The sequence below is a fragment of the Oryctolagus cuniculus genome, chromosome 12 (genome assembly GCF_964237555.1).
Source record: "Oryctolagus cuniculus chromosome 12, mOryCun1.1, whole genome shotgun sequence".
Taxonomy (NCBI): domain Eukaryota; kingdom Metazoa; phylum Chordata; class Mammalia; order Lagomorpha; family Leporidae; genus Oryctolagus; species Oryctolagus cuniculus.
This window is the reverse complement of record NC_091443.1, coordinates 54,686,345-54,699,057: the sequence shown is the minus strand read 5'-3', so window position 1 is coordinate 54,699,057 and position 12,713 is coordinate 54,686,345. Positions and strand designations below refer to the sequence as shown.

At 39.7% G+C, this 12,713-nt stretch overlaps 2 protein-coding genes across 2 annotated transcripts; both read right to left on the bottom strand.

Moving 5' to 3' along the window:
- Nucleotides 1-2,440: 2,440 nt before the first annotated feature.
- Nucleotides 2,441-3,408, bottom strand: LOC100347923 (olfactory receptor 4S2). Its single transcript, XM_017348402.3, has one exon. It carries the CDS (start codon nt 3,377-3,379, stop codon nt 2,441-2,443), a length of 939 nt encoding a protein of 312 aa, XP_017203891.1. The 5' UTR covers nt 3,380-3,408.
- Nucleotides 3,409-11,132: 7,724 nt separating this feature from the next.
- On the bottom strand, nt 11,133-12,288 carry LOC100346645 (olfactory receptor 4Q3-like). Its single transcript, XM_017348381.3, has one exon. It carries the CDS (start codon nt 12,197-12,199, stop codon nt 11,252-11,254), a length of 948 nt encoding a protein of 315 aa, XP_017203870.1. The 5' UTR covers nt 12,200-12,288; the 3' UTR covers nt 11,133-11,251.
- Between the last annotated feature and the right edge of the window lie 425 nt (nt 12,289-12,713).

Sequence of the window (12,713 nt, the reverse complement as noted above, 5' to 3'; positions counted from 1 at the left end):
GAGAGTTAGTCATTCCATTGTGGTCTCCAAAGTCAGAATGTGAATTTTCATTCTGTTTTTAAAGCCAAGATGTCGATGCTCTACTTATGAAACGTATGCCTCTGTTAGCATGAGAGTAGGCTATGGGAAGAGGGAAGGGGAGACAACCATTCCTTTCTCCTAGTCTCTGTTGCCACCACTGAACCTCATCATCCCTCTGATCTGGTGTTTGCATCCCAAACACGGCTGGAATTCCAGGAAATCAGTGTGTCCCCTTCTCTTCAGGGCTCCTCTCTGCTGCTTATTGAGAGTTAGCCTTCTCTTCCTGCCCAGTCAACTTCCCTCCTTTGTCTTCTATCTGCCACATCTTCCCCTGTACATAACTTCTGTCCTTTTTCCTTTGGTCTTATGGTTCTGAATATTTTCCCCTTTATGGTGTTTTTTATCACTGTACTTACTTAGATCTTTGAAGAAAAAGGAAAACTAATGTAACCTATTAATACAGTTCCAATGTATTTATTGTTTATTTTTAAAAATCAACTTTAAAAGGAATAGTTTACTAAAGAAAAGTAATATAACAAATGACTATTAGGAAATGCAACAAAATATTAGTGGTGATATAATCCAGAGGAGCTCAAGTGTAGAGAAATCATTTTACAGAGTTTTCACAAGTCTGAGCCATCCATCATTTACATCATATTGTCCACTCCCAGCTGAAAAATAGAAATATTACAATGCAGTATTTTAGCTTAGCCAGCATAAAGTGGCCAAGTGTCTGTTACTAAGAGAGAAAAAGGAGCAATGGATATCAAAATGACAACAGGAAAACCAAATTCCTAGTATGCAGCCATCCCTGGATCGTATGTAGAGTAGAAAACAAGTACTACGCATTATTTATATCCTTCATAAGTGTGGAAATGAGATAAAAATCCATTAAAAACAAGAGCAAGAGTAAATAAGAGTATGATATTATTTATTAAATTATATATAGAATTAAGCCATGGAGAAAATAAGTGTTGGATGAAAATAATAGCAGAATTCCTAAAAGACATGAACTGTGAAACCAAGCCCATAAGAAATTCCTAAGAATTAAAATGTCTTTTTCAAAGTATTGGGAATACTCAGCTATATCCAACATTGCTAAGACAACCACAAAAAGAAAATGTGCTATTCCAAGTTGTGCCTTTAAAGAATTGAAAACAGTGTTAACTAAGAATTTATAATAGACCTACATCTTGACTCAGTCTTTCAGTCGCTCAAATGTCAATTCACTTCAGTTTCTTTAATTAATGTTGTCTCTGTATTGCAAAAAAAAAAAAAGGAAGCAAGATTTATTTAGTAAAAATAGTATGACAGTACCAAATAGAGAGATGATATTCAAATTCTGCAAGGCGATCTGTAAAAACACAGCTCTCTATCTCAAAACTCATGAAATGCCATTTTCCCCCTGCACAGAAATCATCTCTTGGGCAGCTTTTCAGGTTATACTAATTTCCCTCATTAGATACTGTGCATGTGTCTAAGTCTGCACTTGTTTTATTGCACAATAATTATCTCTCTACAAATATATTTCCCTTATTGGATTTTGTGGTATTTGTGGGGAAACAGTAGGAAATAAAGGAAAAAAAAAAAAAAAAAAGAAGGATGGGGGAAGGGGAAGGAAGGAACAGGAAGCTAGATGAAGCTAGATGTCTTTTCTAGCAGAAATGATCTTATTCCTTGGAATTCCTTTCTCTTGTAACCTCTTTCTAAATAATGGGATTGCAGCTTGAGTGTTTCATGTGAATAAAGGATCTACAAAAGCATTCAAGTGAGGTATTGAGTATGAAGGTTTCCTCTTTGATTGTGGAAGTAAGAGAGAATAGAACCTGTCCATGTGTGAAAGTTTAAATTTATCATAAATAAGAGTGTCAATCGTTAAACCAACAACAGGAGTCACTGTGCACTTGCTCCCCATGTAGGACCTCTGTCCTTAATGTGTTGTGCTATGAGAATTAACAGTAAAACTAGTATTCAAACAGTACTTTATACTTTGTGTGTCTGTGTGGGTGCAATGTGTTGAAATCTTTACTTAGTATATACTAAGTTGATCTTCTGTATATAAAGATAATTAAAAATGAATCTTAATGAAGAATGGGATGGGAGAGGGAGTAGGAGATGGGATGGTTTGCAGGTGGGAGGGTGGTTATGGAGGGGGAGAACTGCTATAATCCAAAAGTTGTACTTTTGAAATTTATATTTATTAAATAAAAGTTTTCTATTAAAAAAAGAAAGTTTAAATTTAACCCATGTAAAAGAGCCTTGAATTATTTCCTGTCAAGTGAGGTTATTATGAAATAGTCCCATTATTGTTAAATAAAAAGTTCAAGGTAGCTGAATTCTAGGGACCATTCCTTAACATTACCAATAAATTGGGGACCAGATCAGGCTATCATCTAGTTCTCTGACTTACCGTGATAAGCTATCCCTTCTGCTTTTCCTTCAAGGAGAACTTGCGATTCCACAGTCTTTTCATGGCATTCTTTACATCCTCGTTCCTCAGCGTGTAGATGAGAGGATTCAGCATTGGGGTGATGGTGGTGTAGAACACAGACACTGCCTTATCCAGCGGGAATGTGGTGGATGGACGGAGATAAATAAAGATGCAAGGGACAAAGAAGAAAGTCACTACAGTCAAATGAGACCCACAGGTAGAGAGAGCTTTGCGCCTGCTCTCTGCAGATCGCTTTCGAAGACTAAACAGAATGACAGTGTAGGAGGCCAGAAGAATGAGGAAGCACCCCAGAGAGATGAGACCACTGTTGGCAACGACCAGCATATTCACCAGAGTGGTGTCAGCACAGGCAAGCTTCAGGACTGGGTGGACATCACAAAAGTAGTGGTCTATGACCTGAGCATTGCAGAAAGGCAGCTGAAAGGTCAGGAGCGTCTGAACAAAGGAATGACCCAGGGCTCCCAACCAGGACAGTGACGCCAGCACGGTGCAGACATTGGCACTCATGATGGTAGTGTAGCGGAGAGGCTGGCAGATGGCGGCATACCGGTCAAAAGCCATGACGGTCAAGACAAAAATCTCAGCACAACCGAAAAAGTGAAAGGTAAACATCTGAGCTATACAGCCCCCGTAGGAAATAGTCTTATTCTCAGAAACGAAGTCGGCCATCATCTTGGGTGCTGTGGCCGAGGAATAGGCAATGTCCACGAAGGACAGATTGCTGAGGAAGAAATACATGGGCGTGTGGAGCCGGGGGTCAGCAAGCACCGTGAGCAGAATGAGCAGGTTCCCCACCAGGATCACCAGGTAGAAGAGGAGGAATAGAGCAAAGAGCATCAGCTGAGCTCCAGGGTCTTGAGAGAGTCCCAGGAACACAAACTCTGTGACATTGTTGGCCACTTCCATGGGCTCGCTGGCGGAACTGGTGGAACGGTTCTGGTTCTCTTAAAACACACACACACATACGTTACAAACTATGGTAAGCTTGATCAAGTCTAATATGAGGAGTCCTAAGACAACATCTAAGTGATGCTAGACATGGTAGAAGGAATTATTTAGATTTCTTGAAAATAGTTCATGGGTATTCTTTCTCATCGTTAGTTGTCAAGCCACAGTATGGATTCACATTCCACTTTCTGTTACTTAGTGTTACAGTTATTTTGTCAAAAAGAGAATCTAAGTAATCTGAAGTAGCTTTTCTTATTATTATCTCAAATAATAATGTTATTTCTAAAAAAAATATTTTCCCTAGTTACCTCTTTTTCTCTCTTTACCTCTTATCAACAGTCCTTGCTGGGATGAAAAAAATATTAAGTGAGCAAATTAATTTGAGCTTATAGATTAATAACAAGTCAGAATCTAATATCCATCATTTAAAATTCCAGTGAATCTTTTTACAAATACTATGCACAGATTATCATTAAAGAGTAACATTTTATTTAATCAAGGGAGGAAGACTCAGTTTCCAGTTTCTAAATTAGACTGGAAATTCCCAGTTCTTTTGAGTTGGTGTTGTGGTACAGCAGGTTAAGTCGATGCTTGTGACGCCAGCATCCCCTATCCGAGTGCTGGTTTGAGTCCCATGCACAGTTTTTTCCCATAATACACATACCATGAACTTTTTGAAGACCCTTCATGTGCACAGATTTTTAAAAAATGCTAACCAAAACAAGCATCTGTAAATTCCATTTGCCATGAACTTTTAAAAATATCTGCAGGGAGTGCAAACTGTTGAAATCTTTACTTAATGCATACTAAACTGATCCTCTGTAAAAAAAAAAAAAAAAAAAAGAAAGAAAGAAAAAGAAATTATCAACTCCCAACTTGACTCTCACTGGGATTAAACATGACAATAGGTCTGATCTGATTTCATCATCATTTAAAAAAAATCATCTATTATTTTTCACTTTATGTTTCTGTGTGGGAGCAAACTGTTGAAATCCTTACTTAATGTATACTAAGCTGATCTTCTGTATATTAAGATAATCGAAAATGAATCTGATGTGAATGGAAGGGGAGAGGGAGTGGGAAAGGAGAGGGTTGTGGGTGGGAGGGACGGTATGGGGGGGAAGCCATTGTAATCCATAAGTCGTACTTTGGAAATTTATATTCATTAAATAAAAGATAAAAAAAATCTGCATACAGTTAGAAAGGATCTTAATTTTAAAATTTTTATTAACATGCAATACTCACATATTTTTATGGATTACAGTACAATATTTCAACACATATACAGTGTAAACCCATGAAACCAGGAAGCTACTCTTGCCATTTCCTTCTACTTTCTTTCTGTTTGGAAGCTCCCAGATCCTCGCTTTCAGCAGTTTTGTGAACTACAATGAACAACTACATTGTGCAATGGAACACAAGAACTTGCTACTTCTATCTGACTCTGTGTTGGTACCTATTGAGGTCATTTGATTTAATGCCACAGATTTAATCATTGGTGAAATAAATGAGGCACATAGAAAGAACTATCTAAGTTTTACTATGAAGGGTCAAGCTAGGACTAAATTCTGATTAGAATAATATTGCTATGCATCTTAATGAGATTTCCTAAATTGCTTGATAGAATTATTAGAACAGATACAAGTGAGGAACTTAAATCTTCTTTACCCTTCAATATAATTTTAGTCAATAAATACTGCCTTTGCTTCCTGTTAGTGGTTAAGGTATCCAGATGGGAAACTTACTGTGGCTATTGTCTTGAGTGTGGTTCCACGACACAGATTTGAACAGCCTGAGATCTTAGATCAATAAATCTTTCTCAGAAAAAAAAATGTGATCTATACCCAGATGTTCGTACAAAACAAAATGAGATCTAGATGCTTCTGTCATGTAGCTGACATCTCCTCTTGTACAGCCTCTCTCTCTCTCTCTCTCTCTCTCTCTCTCTGGGTTTTATGAGGTTAGAATCATGTGTTGCCTTATGACCTGGTCTGCAAAAGTTTCTTTCTATATTCCTGGATTCCACAAGGAAGAAGCTCTCAACAATCTTTGTGCATCATTAGGACCCAGGGGGAATTTCTGGGCAAGTGGTTGGGTAGCAGCTGGAGAGTGTCATTAGGCAGAAAAAGTGCAAGTACAAGGGTACTTGTGGAAAATGTGAATTAGATCTAGAACTTTATAATTAAAGATGATATTAACACTATTCTGTATCACAGAAGATTGATGGACATACTACTCTATGAACTTGGAGAGAGTTCTAAATATGAGGGTTTCTCAAAACTTTGTGGGAAATAGGATTATGTATTTCACGCAAGTTTTTTAAAACCACATATAGCGCTTTTGTAATACACATTTTCCACAAACCTTTTGAAGGCTTCTCATATGCATGGATTTTTCCAGAATTTCTTTCAATATCAGCTGACTGAAACACCCCTTTTTTCCAATGTTTCTCTTTTATAACAAAATTTAGGTCTTGAAACTCATTTTAAATGACCATGAATAACTGGGATTGCCAGTCTTATCTTTTAAAAAGTAAGAACCTTGTGTGCTCCCTTTTTCATTTTCAATCCTCCAATACTTGCCTAATCAACTACTCATATTAAAATTCTTTTTAGTAACTGAAGTTTCTGATTTTTCAGAATTAATATTATTTGGACGTCTGATGTTCCATAGTGCCAGGATCAGATGCTGTGACCATTTCCAAAGCCTGCCTGAGCCTCCTTTCTCCCAAAAAAAAACATATCATCCTCACTAGATAACTCTGTGGGCAACTATATTGAAGGTCACTTGGCAAGTAACTAGCTAAAAGGTTGGGTCATTTCCACAGATTTATATAACTTAAAGTTGGGGCAAGGAAAGAGGGAGGATGGTGTTTCACAGCATTACATTGGACCACGAACTCAACCACAACCGTCTATTTGCTTATGAAACTATTAAAAGATTTGATTTCTTTTAAAATTTGCTAGAGACACAGCCTCACTCCTATTATTTTACGCCAACACATTTCTAAGGGATTTATGTCAAAGGAGCTTGACTATGGTTGAGGATTATGCTTGTTGAAGTCTAACAAAGTTTATCACTGAATCACAGCACAAACTTTCAAGTCAACCCTAATGCTCTCTGTTTGAATGCCAGAACCAAAACAACAAGAAAAATATAGTAACCCAAATAGCATTTACCTTGGATAGAGTGATATTTTTTCCAACCAAAAAGTACTTCTGTATTATTTGTGACTCTCAAAGATACAAATAAAAGAGCTCTTTTTTTCAGAATCTCTTGAAAGGTTGTGTTAGAGAGAGAGAGAGAGAGAAAGAAAGAGAAAAAAAGAGAGAGAGAGAGAATTTTCCACCTGCTGATTCACTCCCTAAATAGCCACGATGCCTGGGGCTGGACCAGAACAAACCAGGACCCTAGAACTCCATACTGGTCTCCCATATGGGCGCCCAAAGACCCAGGCCATCTTCTGCTGCTTTTCAAGGTGCATCAGCATTGGAAGTAGAGCAGTCAGGACTTGAATCGGTGTACATATGGGATGCAAATGGAACTAGGATTAAGACTTGCTCTCAAATACTCTTAGTCACTAAAATTAGGCCCAAGTCAAGTGGCATTTTACACTTCAGTAAAATGGAGACTCCTACAATTTACCCTAAACGTTCTTATCACCACGTATACTCTGTACCCTTACATAATCCAATATATCTTTACCAGCTTCTGAGGTTGGTCAAAACTTGCAGATGAGAAATTATGGATCTGAAGAAAGAAGAGGAGATCGGTATGGATAGGAAGCACATATTAATTAGCTCAATTGAGCCATTTAACCATATAGAAGTATTTTGAAATATGTTGTGCACAACCAATACACACAGTCTTGTTTGTCAACTAAATTAACTAATAAGAAATCAGGCACAGAAATGACAGAGAAAAGGAAATCAAAGAATTGTTCACATTGTCAGTTGCAAGCTAAAAATCTGAAATATCTTCTCATGCCCTTGCAATTATTGGAAGGTCAGTTTCCAACTTAAAATTCTCAGACTCCTTGAATTTTTGCACCATAATGTGGTGATGTAGATGGAGCAGGTCTTTGGTCCTCAGGCTCCATCCAGTCCCACCTCCCACCCCACCCCCAACAACACATCCTGTAATCCTCCTAGTTCCAGACCCTACCACAAGAGGTCGCTCATATATGTATGCAGTGTCCAGGTGTGTCCACACACGTTGTCCTACCACCAGTCCAGCCCAGGGAGGAACACACAAATGGTACAGTTCACTCTCAGGAGGAAAGCAGAAAGAAAAGGCTCAGACTGGTTGTGGAAGTGGCCATGGCATCTCAGCAGGGCCCTCTGGGTCACTGGACATCCAGATAGTATCAATCGAGAAAATAGTAGAAAATCAGAAACTTTATCAATTTGTTGACACAATCAGAAACTTTATTAGTTTGTTAAAAGAATTTTAACACAGGCAGTGTTATAGCAAATCAATTCACAACAATAAGATATGGAATCAGAGCCGGCGCCGTGGCTCAATAGGCTAATCCTCCACCTTGCGGCGCCGGCACACCGGGTTCTAGTCCCGGTCGGGGCACCGGATTCTGTCCCGGTAGCCCCTCTTCCAGGCCAGCTCTCTGCTATGGCCAGGGAGTGCAGTGGAGGATGGCCCAGGTGCTTGGGCCCTGCACCCCATGGGAGACCAGGAAAAGCACCTGGCTCCTGGCTCCTGCCAGGATCAGCGCGGTGCGCCGGCTGCAGCGGCGGCCATTGGAGGGTGAACCAACGGCAAAGGAAGACCTTTCTCTCTGTCTCTCTCTCTCACTGTCCACTCTGCCTGTCAAAAAAAAAAAAAAAAAAAATAAGATATGGAATCAACTCACATGTCCCTCAACTGATAACTGGATAAAGAAAAATGTGATATATATGGACAAGGGAATATTACTCAGCCATAGAAAGAATGAAATCGTGTCTTTTGCAACAAAATGAGTGCAACTGGAGACCATTATGCCTAGTGAAATAAGCCAACCCCAAAAAGACAAATATAATATGTTTTCTCTGGTATGTGGTAGTCAATATAGAATACAAAAGAAGTATAAGAATGAAACTGACACCTTATGATTTAATTATTGTTTATAGCCCTTGTCTATGTTCCTTTGGGAAAGTGGTCTTTCTACTTGTTGCTTGTGGAACATTATGGTTAGTGTTGCACTACGTGTGTGATTATAAGGTAAATTTAAGTATGTTATTGCAAAAGTTAAAGTAAAAGAGAAGAAAATAAGGAAGGAGGAGGGATTGAGGTAGGTACAAAGGGAGGTAGGGAGGGAGAGAGGAAAGTATGGTTATCTTCTTAGAAATGTAGCTATGAAATACATGAAACTTATTCTCTTAATATCAATTAAAAAAAAACAGTATTGTGGCACAGTGGGTAAAACTGCCACATGTGAGACAGCTGGCTGCCCCACTTCCAATCCAGCTCCCTGCTGGTGGCCTGGGAAAAGCAGCAGAAGATGGCCCAAGTGTTTGGGCCCCTGCCACCCACTGGGAGACACAGATGAGGCTCCTGGCTTCAGCCTGGCACGCAGCTGGCTGTTGCAGTCACCTGGGGAATGAACCAGTGGATGAAGATCCCTCTCTGTCTCTCTCCCTCTTTCTCTTAGCTCTTTCAAAATAAATAAATATTTTTTAAAAAATTTTTCCTAAAAAAGAAAATGAAAATGAAAACTCTGACTCATCTAAATATATTACTACAATCCCAGCTGTCCACAGGACTTTTAAAATGTTTTACAAGATGCAGAGTTTTGCTCTGAAAGAGAAGAGTCAGAAAAAGGGGATGTGCAGTGAGCTGAAACTGAAATAGAGTCTGGAGAAATCCGTATATATGAAGAGTCTCCAAAAGGTCGTGGAAAACACATGTTACCAAAGAAAAAACCTGTGCTTGAATTTCAAAAAAGTCTTTGCAACAAAATAAACTCATCTTTTAATTCGATATTCCAAAAATTTGTTAGCTATGCTGATATTTGGGTCCCTGTCATGTGGCAGCCTTGTTCCTGGTCTGTGAGAAGTACAGATAAAGTTACAGCTTCTTACACATAAAATCACTGCATTCTAGCCTTAAATGAAAATCCATTCTTTATTCCAATATAAAAAAAGCTCTTACCTAATTAGGAAATTGTAAATTACCCAGTAAATCCTAGCATGAGGTGCAGTTTTAGACATTTTTGTTTGTGTGATTTTCAGCTAAGGAATCATAAAAGCTTCTCCATAGCAACTGATAAGGAAATAAAGTTAGCAAATATAAAAAGATTGCTAAAAGTTTGCCTTTTTCTTAGTATTTAGTGAATAAAATACTCTTCTACAGTCATAAAATGTTGCAAGGAACCTTATTTCAGAAATAGATAGGAGTGAATAAAATTCTTAAAGATTTATTTATTGATTTGAAAAGCAGAGTTGCAGAGAGGCAGAGGTAGAGACAGGTCTTCCATCCGATGGTTCACTCCCCAAATGGCTGCAAAAGCCGGAGCTGCGCAGATCCGAAGCCAGGAGCCAGAAGCTTCTTCCAGGTCTCCGATGCAGGTGCAGGGGCCCAAGGACTTGGGCCATCCTCCACTGCTTTCCCAGGCCACAGCAGAGAGCTAGATGGGAAAAGGAGCAGCCGGGACTCCAGCTGGTGCCCATATGGGATGCTAGCACTGCAGGTGCTTTGAACACAACCGATTTCTTTCTCTTTTCCTTTAGAGTTCAGAGCTCTTGCACGTGAGGATCCGTTGAAGCACGGCAACTTTCCCCACTGTAACTCCACTCAAAGGACGACTCCTGGTGGAGTAGGATGCCTGCTCTAGGGAAGCCTCTGCAGCACAGTCCTGACAGCTTCTACCACCCGGCACTTTAAACTCCCTTATCCCATACAGAAGCTTTGTGAAGAGTCTGTGTCCTTTTAAGTGAGTTGCCCAACTGCATTTGTAAAATCTGGCACGATATGGATCACAGTTCATAGGTAAACATTAATATGGAGGCTGCTTGATGGTGTTTTCAGGCTTTGCTAGAGACAGGACAGAAAGAATTCCATTGCTTTTGAAGAGACTGCTGAAACAGAAGAGGACTTTCTGATGCCAGGATTGTGGAGTCTTACAAGAGCAGGGCACAGAAGGATATGTAGCATCTTCTGTTTAAAATGAAACGAACTGAAATAAAGCAAGACTACTTGCAAAGTCAGACGAGCTAATTTCTCAAAGTGTCCTCTACCTTTAGTTCTCAGTGTATTCCTGTTATCAGTTGTGGGCCATGAGTTCCCTTGAGTTCCCTGCTCAAAACTCAACACCCAAGAGCCACCTGTCTGCCTTGCAGCTATAATCAAGAGTGATACAACTTTTATGCAGTCTTCTCTTTTGCACCAAAATCATCCAAATGATTTTCATCCATATACTCATGTGTAGGAAGAGTTAAGAGTGAACCAAGAGGGGCCAGCGCTGTGGCGTAGCGGGTAAAGCCACTGCCTGCAGTGCCAGTATCCCATATGGACACCGGTTCAAGACCCAGCTGCTCCACTTCCAATCCAGCCCTCTACTACGGCCTGGGAAAGCAGTACAAGATGGCCCAAGTCCTTGGGCCCCTGCACCCATGCTGGAGACCCTGAAGAAGCTCCTGGCTCCCGGCTTCAGGTAGGCACAACTCCGGCCATTGCAGCCAATTGGGGAGTGAACCAGTGGGATAGAAGACTTCTCTTTCTCTGTCTCTGCCTCTCCTTCTCTCTGTGTAACTCTGACTTTCAAATAAATAAATAAATCTTTAAAAACAAAAAGAATGAACCAAGAAAGAGTATATTTTCTAAGTTTTCTCTTCCTTCTCATCCTTTCACAAGGCAATGGGGTGCCACATACTTTTTTCTCAGCTTCTTCATAGATGTCTTCATATCAGCATTTCTGAGTGTGTAAATGAGGGGGTTCAACATAGGTGTGATCACTGTGTAAAATACAGAGAATACCTTATCCACAGAAAAGCTACAGAAAGGCCTCAAGTAGATGAAGACACATGGCATGAAGATCAAGCTGACCACTGTTAGGTGGGAGGCACAGGTGGAGAGAGCCTTGCTCCGGCCCTCACGGAAGTGAGTCCTCAGGTGGATCAGGATAACAGCATAAGAGAAGAGCAAGACCAAAAAGCAGACGAGAGACAGCAGACCACTGTTGGAGACCATAAGCACCTCTACCACAAAGGTGTCCATGCAGGCCAGCTTGATGACCTGGGGGACATCACAATAGAAGTTGTCCAGTTCATTGTGGCCACAGAAAGGCAGCTGGATGACCAGTATGATCTGTGTGATAGAATGGATGAAACCCCCACACCAGCATGCAAAAACCAACTGAAAACAGAGCTGGCGGTTCATTACAGTCAGGTAGTACAAAGGATTACATATGGCAACATACCTGTCATAGGCCATGACTGTCAGCAAAAACATCTCACTGGCTCCCAGGAAGTGAAGGAAGTAGATCTGGGCCAGGCATCCTGAAAAAGAGATGGTCTTGCCCTGCTGTAGGAAATCCCCCAACATCTTCGGCACAGTCACACAACTCAGGCATAGGTCAATGAAGGAAAGATGGCCCAAAAAATAGTACATAGGAGACTGGAGCAGTTGAGCATCAGCTTGCACAGTTACCACTATCAATAGGTTTCCAAAGACAGTAGCCATGTAAAACAACAAAAATATTAAGAAGAGAAATAGCTGAAGTCCCCAGGAGGATGATAGGCCTAGAAGAATAAATTCTGTTGCCACGGAATCATTTTCTTTTTTCATCAAGCCAAGAATACCAAGTGATCTAGAGATATAATAATTAAATTGGAACAAGATACGTTAGGCAAAAGGCAATATATATAATATGTATATTAGCTATCTTATTATAAGTCAAGTATGCATAGAATCATATTCCACAATGAAAATAATTCTACCAAGTTCTGTGAGGTAATAAATATATATATAATAGATATATAGAGAACATATATAGAACAAAGAACAATTTTGATTCCTTCCAATTCTTTATTCCTGTATTGCTATTCAATTGCATTCACAGCATGAGGTTTGTCTTTTTTTTTTTTACTTTGATGCACGGTAAATACTTTTTAGATTTTTTTATTAATATAAAGAGAGCAGATTTCATATATTTCTTTTTAAAAATTTGTATTTACTTATTTATCAAAAGGCAGAGTTACAGACAGAGAGAGAGCTCTTCCATCCACTGATTTGCCATTGCAGACATTTGGAGCTGAGCTGATCCAAGGTCAGAAGTCAGGAGCTTCTTCAGGGTCTCCCA